Source organism: Emydura macquarii, unplaced genomic scaffold (genome assembly GCF_026122565.2).
Source record: "Emydura macquarii macquarii isolate MOO-44397 ecotype Brisbane River unplaced genomic scaffold, CSIRO-AGI_Emac_v2 contig_3343, whole genome shotgun sequence".
NCBI classification, from domain to species: domain Eukaryota; kingdom Metazoa; phylum Chordata; order Testudines; family Chelidae; genus Emydura; species Emydura macquarii.
The window spans coordinates 8232468-8248684 of NW_027133480.1; the positions used below are offsets into that span (position 1 = coordinate 8232468).

The window sequence follows — 16217 nt, forward strand, 5'->3', positions numbered from 1 at the left end:
TGGTTTGCTGTCAAACTGGAAGCACATATTGAGTGGGGTCCTGCAGATGTCGGTCCTGGGTCTGAAACAATTCAATAATTTCATGAATGATTTGGATAATGGAGTGGCAGGTATGCTTAAAAAAATTTGCAGATGACACCAAGCAAGGTGGGAGGGGTTGCAAGCACTTTGGAGGACAGGATTAGAATTCAAAATGACGTTGACAAATTTAGAGACTTCGTCTGAAATCAGCAAGATGAGATTCAGTAAGGACAAGTGCAAAGTACTACACTTAGGATTGAAAAATCAAATACACAACTACAAAATGGGAGTAACTGGCTAGGTGGTGGTACTGCTGAAAAGGATCAGAGGGTTATAGTGGATACAAAATGAATTTGTGTCATCAATGTGATACAGTTGTGAAAAAAGCTAATAACATTCTGGAATGCATTAACAGGAGAGTCATATGTAAGCCACAGGAGATAATTGTTCCATACCACTTGCCACTGGTGAGGCCTCAACTGGAGTACTATGTCCAATTCTGGGTGCCACACTTTAGGAAAGATGTGGATAAATTGGAGACAATCCAGAGAAGAACAATAAAAAGTTTTGAAAACTTGACCTATGAGGAAAGGTTAGAAACTGGCCATGTTTAGTCTTGAGATAAGAAGACTGATGGGGGGGGACCTGATAACAGTCTTCAAATATGTTAAGGGCTGTTGTAAAGACAATGGTAATCAGTTGTTCTTATATTCACTGAAGGTAAGACTAGAAGTAATGGGCTTAATCTGCAGCAAGAGAGATTTGGTTAGATATTAGGGAAAACTTTCTAAATATAAATAAGGAAATAGGCTTTCAAGGGATGTTGTGGAATCCTTATCATTGGAGATGTTTAAAAACATGTTGGACAAAGACCTATCAGGGGTGGTTTAAGTTTCCTTGGACCTGCCTCAGTGCAGTAAGTTGGACTAAATGACTTTTCAAGATCCCTTCCAACCCTACATTTCAATGATCCTATTGTCATGGCATTTTGACGGAAGTTGATGATTTGGGCTCAGGTCTGATTTTGGCCTTTAATATAAAATGGCCCAGCCGAGTCTGAACTATAGTATTACCAATGCAATACTAATATACAAAAAGTGCAGCTAATAAACTTTTACATTTAATAGTAACATTACATGATAAGTTGACAGAGGCTTTTCCTGTAAAAAGGTTGTCATACTTGAGTGCTCGCTACAGTTTTGTGATACTTTCTCTTTTAAGAGGAAGAAATTTAAAGAAGATTCAAAATGTAGAGTAACAGACAATCTTACTGACTTTTAGCTAGAAAAATACCTGTGTTATGATGAGGTATTAAACAAATCTGTGTTTGAGAGTTTTATACCTGAGACAGAGAGACCAGTATTTCCCCAAGCCTTTATTTGAAGTCATTGGCAGTTGGGTTTGAGCAAGGACCACAGAATCACTCCCTAAATATTTCTTTTTTGATTGTAAAGCTGGATAAATGTAGATATTTTCCATAAGTCTTTTAAAGCGTGTGCACTTTACACAAGTTACTATGGCCAGTCTTCACATTTTTTAATTTTCTAAGGTCGTTTCTGTGTGCTCATCTCCTCTTTTTTTAGTTTGAAACTTCATTTCCCTTCCGCAGCTGTGAATTCTCTGGTGGTTGCTGCAGATGGATTTGATAAATGCTGCTAATATCACCTTCTGATCTAACAGTGCTCTGACTTTGGTCTGTAGGTCTTGATGAGTAATTGCCGTTGTTCTACTCCAATGACTGGATTAAGTTGCCCTGTTATAAAGGGTTCATACTTCTGTGATTTTAACCAAGGCAGCTCATAGCAGTGTCCCTGTGGACATTGACCTTTTTCAGGGTACCTTTTTACTCTAAGCCTAAGCCAGCAAAATTGATGTGGTTTCTTTAACTAGCTAAACTATGTTAGAATTCTTTGATTATTTTAAATGTTCATGTGAAATCATTTCTGAATTTAATATTCCATGTAAATGCTCTCTTAGGCCAAAATCCTGGTCCCTGTACACAGCCTGAATCACTGTTGGAGAGCTGTTCTTCAGCCAGTACTCCAGCTTCAAGACTGGAAGAGCTCATTGTAACCCCTCCACATGCACCTCTGGCATCCCCATAAGAGGGAATAGTTAGTGAATCTGCATAGTAGCAGATCCACCAGCCTAGCCCATGCTGCACAATAGTACATGGGAGCACCTGAGCAGGGCTCTGCTGCATACAACTCCTGTGCGCATTCCCCAGATTCTGCATCCCTCTGTCTGACTGATCCACATTGCTTCCACTTGAAAAGGCTATAAAGGAGGGGGCAGAGAAAACCCACTTCTTACCAGGACTCTGAACAAGTATGCCAAGCTTCAACACAATCACTTTGAACAGCCCTCTTGTTAGCCCATGGAAACTGTAGTTTATAGTGGCAACACTCTGAAGGGCAGCGGTGCCACTATAATAAAATGTGGGAACTCAGCCCTGCCATCATTCTGTGCAAAGAACTCTGACTGAAGTTTTGTCTGGAGATAAATCATGGGACCAGTAGTTGTTTGGGTATGTTGAACATTTGTATGTATCAATTGTTGAAATTGGATATTTCATGATGATTTAGAAGTGCACTTTTTGTCAATAACCTTATTGAACTATAAAAGTTAAAGGGGCAAATGTTGTCCCTCTCCAGCCCCCCCCTTTTTTTTACTGTTAAAATATGTTTAGATGTTCTTAAGTTAGAGCCTTCATTATACGCAGTAATGAGAAATAATTTGCTTTAAGCCAAATTATTTATTTTACAAATAAATTATTACAGTGTGAATGAAGCTATTATGGTGGTATTGATCGTGATATTTAAAAAAGATTAGTCACAAGTTCATGCTGATTAATATTGTCTCATCGTTTCCTTGGTACTTCCCCATCCATCTCTCTGTTGTCTCTTGTCTTGGGGCTGTTGTAGACTACAGAATTAAGTTGGCTTCAGTACATCTCTCAGGCCTGTGAAAAATGTCAGGCCCTGTGCGATGTAATTAAGCCATCCCAAGTCCTGGTGTAGACACTGCTAGGTCAATGGAAGAATTCTTCTGACAACCTAGCTACCACCTCTTAAAGAGGTGAATTTACTATAACGATGGAAGAATCAGTTCTGTCACTTTAGTAAGTAACTACACTACAATGGCACAGCTAGAGTGCTGCAGCTGTGCTGCTGTAGTGTTTCTAATGTAGACCAGGCCTAATACTTAGAGTTTAAACTTTTTGGAGTGTAGGGATAATCTTTTTGTTCTGTGTTTGCACAGTGCCTAGTACAGTGGAATCCTGGTCCATAACTGGAGCCTAAGCACTACAATAATAATAATAAAATGAAAATCATATGGTTAGCTATGGTCAGCATCGCTGAGGCTAATGTGGTACACATCCAGATATTTCATGACATTCCTGGAAATGTTATATTATTAGCACTTGAGCCAACTGGATTGTGAACTTGTCAGATTTCACTTACTAAGCAAGATCAGGCTGTGGCCTTTTGTAGACCATGTCTACACTATGAGCTAGGGGTTAATTCTCAGCATGGTGTCATCTGAGCTAGCACACTAAAAATAGTGGGTTAGCCATAGTAGCACAGGCAGTGGCAGCAGCAAGATGATACAAACCCGCCTGAGCTCTATAGGCACATACTCAGGATGGCTAGCCCATGTCACCACTTCCACAGCTACACTAGTATTTTTAGCATGCTAGCTCAGATGAGAGCTATCATAAGTATGTCCACGTGAGCTGGAAATCACACCCCAACTCATAGTGTAGATATAGCCTTAGATTGGAAACCTGAAGGGAAATGTCAGTAGGTAGAGTTCTTTCCTCTAAATCACATTCTAATCATTGTCCCAGTGTGGGATAATGGAGCACTTTACCTTGGAAGACAGTTTTTGAGTGAGACTTAAACCCAAGAACCTAAACACTGTGGCCAGTAAAGATCCCATGACAACTTTTGCAAAAATAGTGATCTTCTCTTTAGTATTCTGGCCAAATTCTATCTTAAATAATCATATCCTGCTTACACAAAATTATGCTATCATTTCTTTACATCCTGCTGTAGAATCGTAGAAGATTAGGGTTGGAAGGGACCTCCAGAGGCCATCTAGTTCAACCCCCTGCTCAAAGCAGGGCCAACCCCAACAAAATCATCCCAGTCATGGCTTAAAAACCTCTAAGCATGGAGATTCCACCACCTCCCTAGGTAAATCATTCCAGTGCTTCACCGCCCTCCTAATAAAAAACTGTATTGTATTTCTTATATTATACATCTGCCATGTTCTACCCTATCAGTGGCTATGTTTCATTATTAAATGAAGAGGTCTACAATGTTAGCAGTAAATATTTGTTGCCCCAGGATTGGTGCCCCATTGTGCTGGGCATGGTACAAATACAAAAAGGAGACAATCCCTACTCTGTAGGGTTTCCAGTCTAAAGACACAAATAGACAAAGAGTAAGAAACGTGGATACAACATGGACGCAAATGATATGTGAAAAATTGGCACAGATTTATTTAGTTACATCATGTTTATGTAACATGTAATTGAAGTACCTTTATACTTGCAAAAGGGCCTATCAAAATTCTGCCCAAAAGTCCCAAATTCTACAGTTATTAAGTTTTAACTCACTTCGTAACCATTGATGTCAGTGGGAGTTTGCCTGAGTAAGGACTATGTAAAAACTGATTGAGGACGTCAGGATTTTGACTCAAAAGGAAAGCTGAGTGGAAGTACAGTAACTCCAAACTCCCATAAATAAATCTATCAGTTCAAAAGCCATAATGCTGTACAACCTTAGCTGTATCTCACACTTACACATCAGTGTATCTACTGTGTACATACATGTGCATAGTGCATGTATATATATTCATTGAGGTCCATTTGTGCATATTGCATGTATATATATTCATTGAGGTCAATGAGTAGGCATTAGGTTAGGGGAAATACAGGCAGATTATCCATCACAAATGGTTTGCACTATCCAACATTTAGAAACCTTCTGATCAAATAGTCATGCTAGACTGGTTAATGAACTTTGTAGGCCAAATGTTCTGTTGATGTAACTCTTTTGCAATCAATGGAGTTATGCCAGTAGAGAATTTGCCTCTGTATCTTTCAACTATATGTATAAAATATATAAGGTCATATTTGTTTGGAATCATGTCCCTTACCCTCTTCTGTGAAACTGTCTGCCTAGCTCATGCAGTTCCTGCATCAGCTTTCAACTACAACACTTGAAACCGCCATTGTAATTGCTCAAATTACCCCAGCACTCCATATAACACCTAAAAAGCTTGGGTCTCAAGGATGATGTTACAATGAGTAAATTAAATGGCACAATATATTGATTTTTCAGACTTTCAGTTGAATTTCTTTGTCATCTTCAGAACATGTAGAATGAACAGACTCACTCAGCTATATTTAAAAAAGGTTACTATTACTGCAGTGAAGTTATTCACAGTGCCATTTAATGCACAATATGAAAACAACTATGAACATGCTCGGAATCATTGTGCATAGCAATATAACTGGTTCACCCTTTTAGAATACAATGATAAATACATTAAAAATAGGGGCCCAGCTCCCAGTGACATTAAAGGTGTTCAGCCCTCAGAGGGTTGGGCCTCTAATAATTATTATTAATTATTATTATATGTATTACAGTAAAACCTAGGAGCCCCAATCATGGGCCAGGATCCCATTGTCCTAGGCACAGTACAAACACAGAATAAAAGGATGACCTGCTCCATATCCAACCCTTTCTCTTATTGAATTAGATTTACGCTTTTACAGTGGGTTTGCAGTGTTTAAAATTTTGTCCGGGGTCTTTGAGTTCTACAGTCTTTCAGTAACTGGCAGCTTACTCTTTGGGGCAAAGAACTTGGGAAAGGATTGGGTTTTTATATAATTCAAGGAAATTAAAACAATTTTACTTCTAAAAAATCAGTTATAATTGGCCTAAAAATAAACGCTACAAAATCTGAAATGTATACTATGAGCATTGGTGTCTGCAGTGAGTACCTGACAAAAAAGAGAGAAGCCCAAGTTGAGTTCCCACAAGAAATTCATGAACATGTTGAAAACACTCTCATCTTCTTCCAGAGACCAGAAGTGTTCAAAGCAGCTGTTTGCTATTGGTGACACTTCTTGAGCATAAAGTTGTGAATATTGGAGACAGAATGAAAGAAATGTGGGCTTTTTCTAGTCATTTAGAAAACATCTGGAGAAAAATAAGTAATGTCATTAAATGAGTAAATTTGTTTAACATAATTTAAATACAAAAAGGTTATTACTGCATCCAGAAATAATGAACTGAAAACGAGCCTTTTAAACTGAGTTTTCTGTTGTGGTTGAGTCTTCCCCAGCTTTTCTAAGCAATCCCCAAACATTTCTTAATAATATTTTAACAACCTAGTTCTTCATTTGCATCCCACCCAGTTGTCATTAATTTTTGCTTTTATTATTATAACTTTAAAGATGTATCACTGCTTGTGAAAGTTCGGGAGATGCACAGAGCCTCTAGTGTACAATGCAGTCTTGTTCCTATTATCTGTCATCTGTATCACAACAATGTCAGCAACTCATCTGCAGTACTATAGCACATATCTGAACAAGCAACCACCAACAGTACATAAAAACACCAGAGATCTCTTCAGATATTACTGAGAAGTAACTCTTACTTACGTGTCTAACTAGATTTTGGCCGCCAGTCAGTTAACAAAATCATGATAACAAAAATAATCTGGATATACAAAGTTTAGAATGTTTGAATCAATGTGAGAGGACAATGCAGTTATTTAACACCCTCAGTTTCTGGAATTCTTACTAAGCATTTTTTACCATTGTATTCTATGAAGCATTGTTCATTTACTCAGCCTTTGCATTCTTCAGAATTCAAAAGTAACCCTCTTTCCCCCAACTGTTCTTTTTATTCCTTATATGATCTCTTTTTATTTGACAAAAGTAGAAAATTAAACTCTGTAAAACATACAATTTTAGAAGGGATTTTCTGGTTATCATTTGGGAGGGGTTTTGGTTGGTTTCATTCTTTAAATTGGATTAAAGTTTAGTAATTGGTGTCACTTAAGATCTGGGTATTTTGGAGCAAGAAAAGGCTGTTAACAATTATTTTCATAATCTGTGTGTGTGTGTAACATACCTCCATATACTTAAATATAGGATTTGATTATGCAAACATGCATGTTGAGTAATTTTACTCACATGTGTAGACCCATGAAGTCAGTGAGACTACTCATATGAAAAAAGTTACTTTAAAGTTACTTAACATAGAGTTTATGGGATCAGACCCCATATTTATGTATGTACTATTTTTATGCAGAATATGCAAAACGTATTTGCAGATGTTCTTCCAAAAATCATGTATAAAAATGGATAACTGTGTGTATAGAAATTTGTCCAAATATTAAAACTTGTACAAAGTATCTTAAATGGCATTTGTTGTGAAATCTTTCTCAACACACCATTGTACAAATTGGTGAAAAGGAATACAAAAACGTGGAGTTACTAATGCTTCCGTGTGCACATGCATACACGAAGACAGATATATAAACAGATAGATTCTAGGCAGCACTGAAGAAAAAATAGGTGGGCCATAGGGAGGTAGCTAATCAGCAATGCAAGTGGTTCAGGTAGCTGCTTTTCACACAGATAATTAATGTGAACAAGTAGCTGCTAATTGCACATTTCAGGAATGATTTATGAGATGGCAGAGAGGAAAGAGGGACACAATCTAATTTCTTTCGGAACCTCTGCCATTCATACAATGGTATCAGCACAGCTGTGAGATGGGACATGATTAATGATTAGTGAACAGTGCGTAAACACACAGTCATCATAAAGGGTGCTATTTTGATGACAAGCTTGTCAAAATAGAAAGTGGCATTTACTCAGAGCGATGGTCAGTAACAGTGCAGATTATGATTTTTTTACTCACTAATTCACTTGTATGTCAGATTTAACACCAGTTCTGGTTCTGAAATAAAGTTGTTTGTGTCCATCAGATTGGTTATTGGTTTAACATAGACTGTTATCACTGACTTTTATTAACAGGTTTGTGTTTATGAACAAAAGACTACAGATACTAATTTTCTTTGCAGTGGTCTAAAGGAAACCAAATTTGCAAGGACTAATATATTTATACAGTACATTAAACCTAGGCTTATAAATGTGTCTGTTAAATATCTGCTTCTGGTACTATATTTTGACTGCCACCTTGGAACAGTATTCTCCATATTTTCACACATGCCTCTTTTTGCCATCTAACCTGTACCGCCCCAAAATAGCTATGCAAAAATATTTCTTGCCTTTGTTTAGGAGGAATGATTTGCACGTTCTTGTGTTGCTGTACCTTTTTATCCAGGTTAAAGATATCTTATTTAGTACTTTTACTTGACATATTTTGTGGCTTGATTACAGTATCAATTTGCTATACATTTTTAACGGTATTAATCAGTTTTATCTCAGAAAAGATTGCTAATGAAATGTGAAATTCTAAACTAATCTTGAAATAGTAAATGTACATTACAGGTCACTTAAGTAGCTCTGTTTAAAGAGCAAAAGTTACGTGTTTAATTGAGATCATGAAGAAGGATGATTTTTTTTTTGGATAGAGTGCCTTTTCATCAGAACATTGAAGTGTTTTGCATTGACCTACTACTGACATTTCTTTTGTAAGCATGTATGTACTAAATAAGATGTATTATCAAAGTATATGATCATTAAATCATACAGTATGAACAAAAATTAATTTATTGCAGTTTGGTAAAGAAAACAAATAAGGCGTTTAATACTATTTTGTTTTTTATAGCTTTTGGAATTTGACAAAGAGCTGTCAGTCTTTAAAGACAAATTGTATGAACTGGACATCTCATTTCCACCCAGGTAAGATACATATACAGTCTGTTAATTTAACTAGATGACAAAAATATAAATTATTAGTGCAAGAGAGAGTGTGTGTGGTTGTGTGTGTATATATATGTTCCCACCATAAAGTTTTCCTGTATCACCTCAGTTACCAGTATGAACAGTGATACCTTAGAGTCTGCATGCTTCTAGTGCACTCCCATCTGTAAAAATCCCATTATCTGGATTCAACTGGTCCCATATTTGTATAGTTGATTTCATAATACTACTGATGACTGTAATACCCTAGAGTGCCTTAAAACATATGCTTGTTTGTAGAACTTCAGTTTATGGCTATTTTTGTGCACTAAATCCAAGTATACTATTAAGAAATTTTACTGTAACTAAAAATAAATTAATCTTGGCCTCAAACCTCTAAAGAGTACCCCTAGGTGAGGGAGAATCGACACTAACTAGAAAATGTCTTGAACAAAATGTGAAAGTGATTAGTCTAATTTCATTGCTGAGTTCAAAAATAAATATTAGGAAGGATGAAAAGAAATTAAAATAATTTTATAATCTCCTGTGCTGTTAGTAAGAATGGTAATATATGTTGGGTTTTTTTAATAAATGCGATTTTTAAATCTGATCATGTCCCCTGAATTAAATTTTAGCAGTGATTAAGCATCAACCATAAACAAACAAAAAGCAAGAATTTTTAAAATGATAGCTCTATTCTGGAGAAATCTAAGGAAACTGAGCCATTTCTAAATATCTGTGACTCTATTTCAAGAAAGGAGAACTCAAGTCTAACATGTCTAGTGCAGTTGCTTTGAAGAAATGGAAAATAGTATTTACAAAGAAAGCGAGAAATGTGGAGCAAGAAGTCATGGAGAAGATACTGTAATCTGTATAGAGCAGAGTCCTGTAAAATCAAATATAGTGTTGCTGTATGTGTTACTAGTGGGTTTTTGGTTTTTTACCCCATTAGACGTAGACACAAAAGTGTGATGTTTTGGCACAATCTGAGAAAAAATTTGGAAAGCTTGCCTTTTTGTTATCATAATCTCGTTACTTCTCACCAGCCAGCTGTGATACTGATTATATTGATCCCTAGGGACAACGGAAGTATGCATGAAGAGGTTGCCACTGCTCTAAATTGTTCTTATTGATTGAGTATGATAACAGAAGACCAGTAGTGTGTAAATCTCCAAGTGTATTTCATTAGCTATGGACTTGGTCAGGGAGGGGGAGGGCAGAGAGATTTGTTACCAGGATCTAGACCACCACTGAATTTTACCAGAATTTTAGTTGCCTTAATTATTAATGGAAACTATCAGATTAGGCTTAGTTTATGTGATAACATGTTGTAACGTACCTTGCATTAATTTTCAGGTTTGGCCTCAGTATTTATGAATATACAAATTGTTAATACATATAATTACATATATAGCTTAAAGTCCAGCCACTACCACCAGTATCAGTGAGATAAGTGCAGCATTATGCTGCTCCTAGAAAACAGAGCCTCTAGCCTCCAGGAGCAGGTAGTATGGCCCACCTCATTATAGGCACAGCTGCCTGTTAGTAAGGTTGTCTCACATTTCTTAGTTAAGACACTGTTTTCACTTACATATAACTTTGCCAAATTTTAACCAGCTGGGTGGATATTTTCCACTCTGAATATCTCACCTCACGCTGAAGTCCTGAGAAAATTTCAGCTAATTGTTCACCCGTTTCCCAGAACAAAGTTAGGGAAAACTGTTGAGACCTTTTCTAACACCCCATTGCTTTGGCTCCAGGCCTTGAAATTTGGCAAGGAATAGCCTTTCACTGGGGATATGTACTTTACTGTCCCTATGAAAATCAGCTGAAATTCGGCCAAGCTGCAAGCCTTTGAAAAATATTGAGTTCACACGCTCTCAGTCGAGACTTCTTCAATTTTAGCAGCTATATTCCCCAAAGATTCCGTTTGCACTGGACATGCTCCAGCCCTGGGCTGAGCAGGACTTTCCCTGCAATTGCAGCTCTGGGTTGCTATGGGCAATTCTGGGTCTGGGGACCTGAACTAAGAACAAGGGGACTGTCTCCTGTGCTATCAGTGACTCCCTCTGATGGGCTCAGGTTGCATGAAGGAGGAAGCTGTCTGATTCACAGGCGGAGGAGACACAAGCTAGACTTGCAGGGCAAGAGTAGATTGGGGCAAGGAGTTTAGGGGGAGACTGGGACTAGCGGCTGGCAGAGGGGAGAGGGTGAATGGGAGTTGAAAGAGGACACTGGGACTAGTTTGGCAAGAATGCTGGAGGCCAGAAGCAGAGACTCAGACAGGGCGCTGGGTATGTGGGGAAACGGGCTGGCTAAGAAAGGAGACTAGGAGCTGGCAGGGACTGTGCCCGGGTGATTAAGAACACTGGGGCTGGGAGCTGGGGAAGGAAATTTTAAGTACTTTAAGAGGACACTGAGATCAAATGAGGAGCCTCGGAGAGAATGCTGGGGGGACAGAGGCCAGGACTGAGAACTGCTGGGGTTTGGAGAAGGACGAGGTGCAGGAAGGGAAATAGATCTCCTCGTTCTGATGAGGAACAGGGAAAAAATTGGCACTAGCCAGGCAAATAGACTGAGACAAGGAGACAGGGGATGGATGGGAATCTTAAAACTGGATGAGAAGCCTGGGAATGAGGAACATGAGTGGATGGATGGGTGACGGGAGGCCAGGGTGTATATGGGGGCGGGGGAGGGAGAGAAAGATCAGATAAGGAACCAGAAGGGGGGGAATTGAAATTGGCTGGGCAAGGAGACTGGGAGTAGGGAGGAGATGGGATGGAGATTCTGGAGGGATGAGACTAGGACTTAGTGGGCAAGGAACTGAAACTGGGATGAGAAGTCTGAGGAATGAAGACTTGGACTGGCTAAGGGAGGAGAATGGGACTGAAATGAGGATCTGGGGATTGGGAGGGGACAATGCAGAAGGAGTTGAGCTTAGCACAAATAGGTAGAAGAGTCTATGCCCACTTGATCAAACTCCCCTCCAAACCCTGAAATGGTACCCAAGATTCATGAGTCTCACCATTTCTCTGCTCTCAGCAAATATCTGTGAAACCCCATGGCAGATCCCATGCCCGTCGAGTGCTAATTCAACATAGTACTGCTATCAGTGACTCTGCTAGTTCAAATGGCAGAGGTCAGCGTAGTGAATCTAAAGGTTCCAACCCTGCTGATGACCCATGCGAGCGTCAATATGATGCCACGTAATAGAATTTTTTTCAGTTTCTGTCTTTCTTTTATTTTTTAAACATAGGACATTATACACAAAAACCTCTGTTAAAAAAGATTCTTAAGTTGCAAAGTCAAGCATGCAGAAGTTAGGAAATATCAGAATTAAGGCTGCCTGTGCCTTAATTCAGCCCTCTTGGGATGTATGCATTATGATACAGTCTTGAATCACATCATCATATACTAGTTTTTCCACAGGACACAGAGCTGATTTCATGCACAGGATGAACCAGTTTTGAGGATGAATCAGTATTGTATATCAAAGGAAACTGTTGCCTGTAGGACCTATCCTTCATTTGTTGTAGCAGTTGGAAAGTGTTTATTGAATGAGGCAGAGGATTGCAAAAAGAGAAGGGATGGTCTCATGGTTAAGATAGTTGAATAGTGCGCTGAGCAATTGGATTCTATCCCTGCCTCTGCCATAATGTTCCTATGAGATACTGTGCAAGTCATTTAAACCAAACTTTTCACAGATGGCCACTAATTGTGCATTCTTCATTTTCCTGGTGCCTGACTTGAGGCACTGAGGTCTGATTTGCAGAAGTGCTGAGCTCTCAAACCTGCAACTGAAGTCAATGGGAGCTGTGTTTAGAATATACAGAGTATACTCTGAAGAATCAGGCTATAGATGTCTCAGTTTGGGCACCCAAAGTTAGTAGATTCTTTTGATCTTAATATCTCTGTGCCTCAGCTCCCTATTTGTAAAATGGGCATAATAGCACCCCCTCATCTTAGAGGGGTGTTGTGAAAATAGAATAGTGTTTTTATAGCACTCAAATACTACGGTGCGGAGTACCCATAGAAAAGCCATGAGAAAATTATACTAATTCTGCCTTCAGAGCAAAGTATTAATAGTGTGCAGTAAATTAGGTTTAGGGATGTACATAGAACAATGAGGAGAAAACAAAATATTGAATAGTTGCTCTTTAAGTGAATGATGAAGTCCTGTGGAAAAAATAGTACCTGATCATGTAAATAAAGATTGATTCATAATGCATATGCACAGACAACTTTAATTCTGCCATTTCCTAACTTTTGAATGATTGATTTTGCAACCCTAATAATGTTCTTTTAATGTTTTTATGTGTAATATATATTAACATCTGATAGGCAGTAATATATTATCTTTGTAGCTGGAAAAAATGGTGTTAGAAAGTGGTCCTGTTGTGAACAGGAGCATTAAAAAAATGGAAAAATTATCTGCACAAGAATAGGAAAGTGAATGGGTAGCAACTAGTAATATAGTTTAAATTACATTATTCCACGTGATCAGCCCAACAGCAGATGATGATGTGACCTGTATCTGAAAATAGATGTGTGCTTTTTGGGAGGGTAGTACTAACTAGAGAAAAAGTGGAGAAATTAAAATTTTATTAAATAGCTTTTATAGTTGTTGTATTAGCATCTAAATACTGTGAGAACAAAACATTACAAATATACAAATAATTAATTTATATCACACCAACACTGTAAACTGCAGAATATAACCTAGTATTAACAAGAGCAAAACAATATAATGAAATGCTAAACTGGAGATAACCCCAAGGCACAAAATACAAATCTGGATCAGAATGATGAACCCCAAACAGCTTTTCCCTTTCAGATACAGTGGTATTCTTCACTTTCTGTTGTGCAGTATTGCTCGTGCCATTATGATGGTTGCATTTAACCCAAGAAGTGGATGCATTTCAGTGGTAAACAAAGTGATCTCTATAGATGTATATAGTTTGTAAATCTGTAAAGCACTGTGAATCTGGAAAATAAAAAAAAAAAAAAAAACCAACAACAAAAAAACCCCAGTAACAACAACCAAAAAACATACCATACAACAACCCCCAACACTGCAGACCAAAAAGAGTGGGAATCAACTCCTGAGAATGCCTCCTATGCCATGGGCTTCCACAGTCGATATGGAGTTGACGTAAGGGCTCAGTTCCAGCCTTCTTCCCACCCCCCCGACTTAGTGGGGTTTGGAAGCAGGCTGGGTATGATGACTGACAGAGAGGGCCAGAGTAAAGTGCAATTCAGTAAGGCTATTCTCAACTTCCCAAGGTCTAAACAAGACCATAGGGAGCACAGTGTTTAGTTAGAGCAACCCTGAAGCTGCTTTTATTTGCACCAGAATACTGTGATTAAAGCCGTCTTTGCCTGCCTCCCCCTTCATTTACCCCAGTTCCTGGACCAGGTGCAGGAATAGAGGAACCGAGAATCTTTGTGTGTGTGTACACATACGCACACATGGAATGGACTACCCAAACATTTTTCTCTTTCTCTGAAAAATGAAAAATAAACAATATATTACATACATAATAAACAATAATCAATAAGTAATATGAAAAATAATATGAACCAATAGCTGTCATTTGGTTGAGATACTAATTATGGGTTCCAAGCAAGCAAAACTTCCTAAATGTATTTTTCTCTTTGTAGCCAGAACTTTAAGAATCTCATTAAAAGTGAAAAGACCAAAACGGTACAGACTAAACTAGAAATGAAATCACACATGTATTCTGGCCCAAGCAGCACAGAGCTTTTCATTATGAAGAGTGTTTCTTTCATCTGTTTTTTTATTTTTTATTCTGGATTATATGTCAAAAGAATCCCAAATAAATTCTGAGTAATAAATAAGAGCTCAATCCTGCAGTCTTTGTGTAGTCATTGAAATCAGTGGAAGTTTTGCTTGAGTGAGGACTGAATAAGAACTACACGTTTGGATCCTATATTAGTATATTAGTAGAGCGACTAGAGGCCATATCGTACTAGTTTTACTCATGCAAGTAAACTTGTTGATTTCAGTGGGACTATATTTATTAGCATTATTAATTATTTGTATTACAATAGTGTCCAGCATGTCCTAGGTGCTGTACAGACATAGAGGTTTTGATAAGCAAAAAGCCAATGTTCATCAATCAAAAACTTCTTTTCAAAAAGGACCTTTTCATTCAGTCAGGTATCAAGCAAAAAGGCCCAACTACATGGTTTACTTTACTTTCCTTGCTGCTTTTTTCCTCAGATGTTTCTCCTCTTCTGAAATAATTGTCCTTTTATATGTTTCACATGATTCGTCCACTTTTAGATCTTCATGGCAAATATCATGGTTTGATAAATGATGATAGTTGAGTCTTATTTGCCAGTGGGTTTGAATTTTAATGTTTTTAGTTAACCCACGGAGGGTGGAACTACCCATGTAAATTCAGAGACTACTACTTTAAACTTCTTGATATGCATAGCTGGAAAGTGTATGATACATCAATTTGTTCTACAAATGCAACAAGCAAAGGCTTTTTTCACTGGGGAGATGGAGAGAAAAAGATCTAAAGAAACTTTTGTGTCAGGCTTATGTGCTTAATAAATGAGTATTTGAATTTAATGAGAAGTTGTAAGAGATTGTAAAGATAGCATTAAACAAGAATTAAACAAAAAAATTAGCACATATATGTTAACTTTTGCAATAAAAAATGCTTAAATATAAAAGTTTTGATTTATCAAGTGGAGTAAAAATTTGTTAGATCAAAATTCCAGTGATACATTTTTAGCGTTCTTTGTATGTCATCTTTTTTATCCCATGGCGTCACGGGCAGACTGGCCATCTGGCAGTTCTGGCAAATGCCAGCGGGGCCGGTGCACTCAAGGGCTGGTGGACTAGTTAACCTGCCGCGGAAGCCTTTCATCAGCCCCTCCAATTGGACCTGGCCGAGCGCAGCAACCACTTCCCCCTCCTGGCCTCGCCACTCTTCCACCACGTGGGTCCAGCAGCGCCCTGGCCAGAGCACGGTGGCCACTCCCTCCTCCCAGCCCCGCCCCTCTCCCATCACATGGGCCCAGCGGCGCCCTGGCCAGTGTGCTTTAAATGCCAAAGCCGATTTTCAGTCCCAGTCCGTCACTGCATGGCACTTTGCCTTTATAGTATTTCTTTGTGTGGGCTTTAATTGCCTGAAATATGGTTATACTTTGGCATTGAAACACAATACTAACTAAATGTTGTTGTACTTAATCTTTTTTTACAATATTTACAAATAAAACTTTGTCAAGATTAGTGTTTTAATTCTAGCTGTTCCACCAGTTGTCA

The 16217-nt window shown here is 38.2% G+C and overlaps 1 protein-coding gene across 4 annotated transcripts in view; it reads left to right on the forward strand.

Moving 5' to 3' along the window:
- The window catches only part of INPP5A (inositol polyphosphate-5-phosphatase A), a 372135-nt gene that overhangs the window by 333367 nt on the left and 22551 nt on the right, over positions 1-16217 (forward strand). For all 4 annotated transcript variants that reach the window (XM_067533377.1, XM_067533379.1, XM_067533376.1 and 1 more), the window contains exon 12: positions 8844-8917. In XM_067533377.1, coding sequence (XP_067389478.1) covers positions 8844-8917 — 74 coding nt within the window. The remainder of the gene's footprint in view (positions 1-8843; positions 8918-16217) is intronic.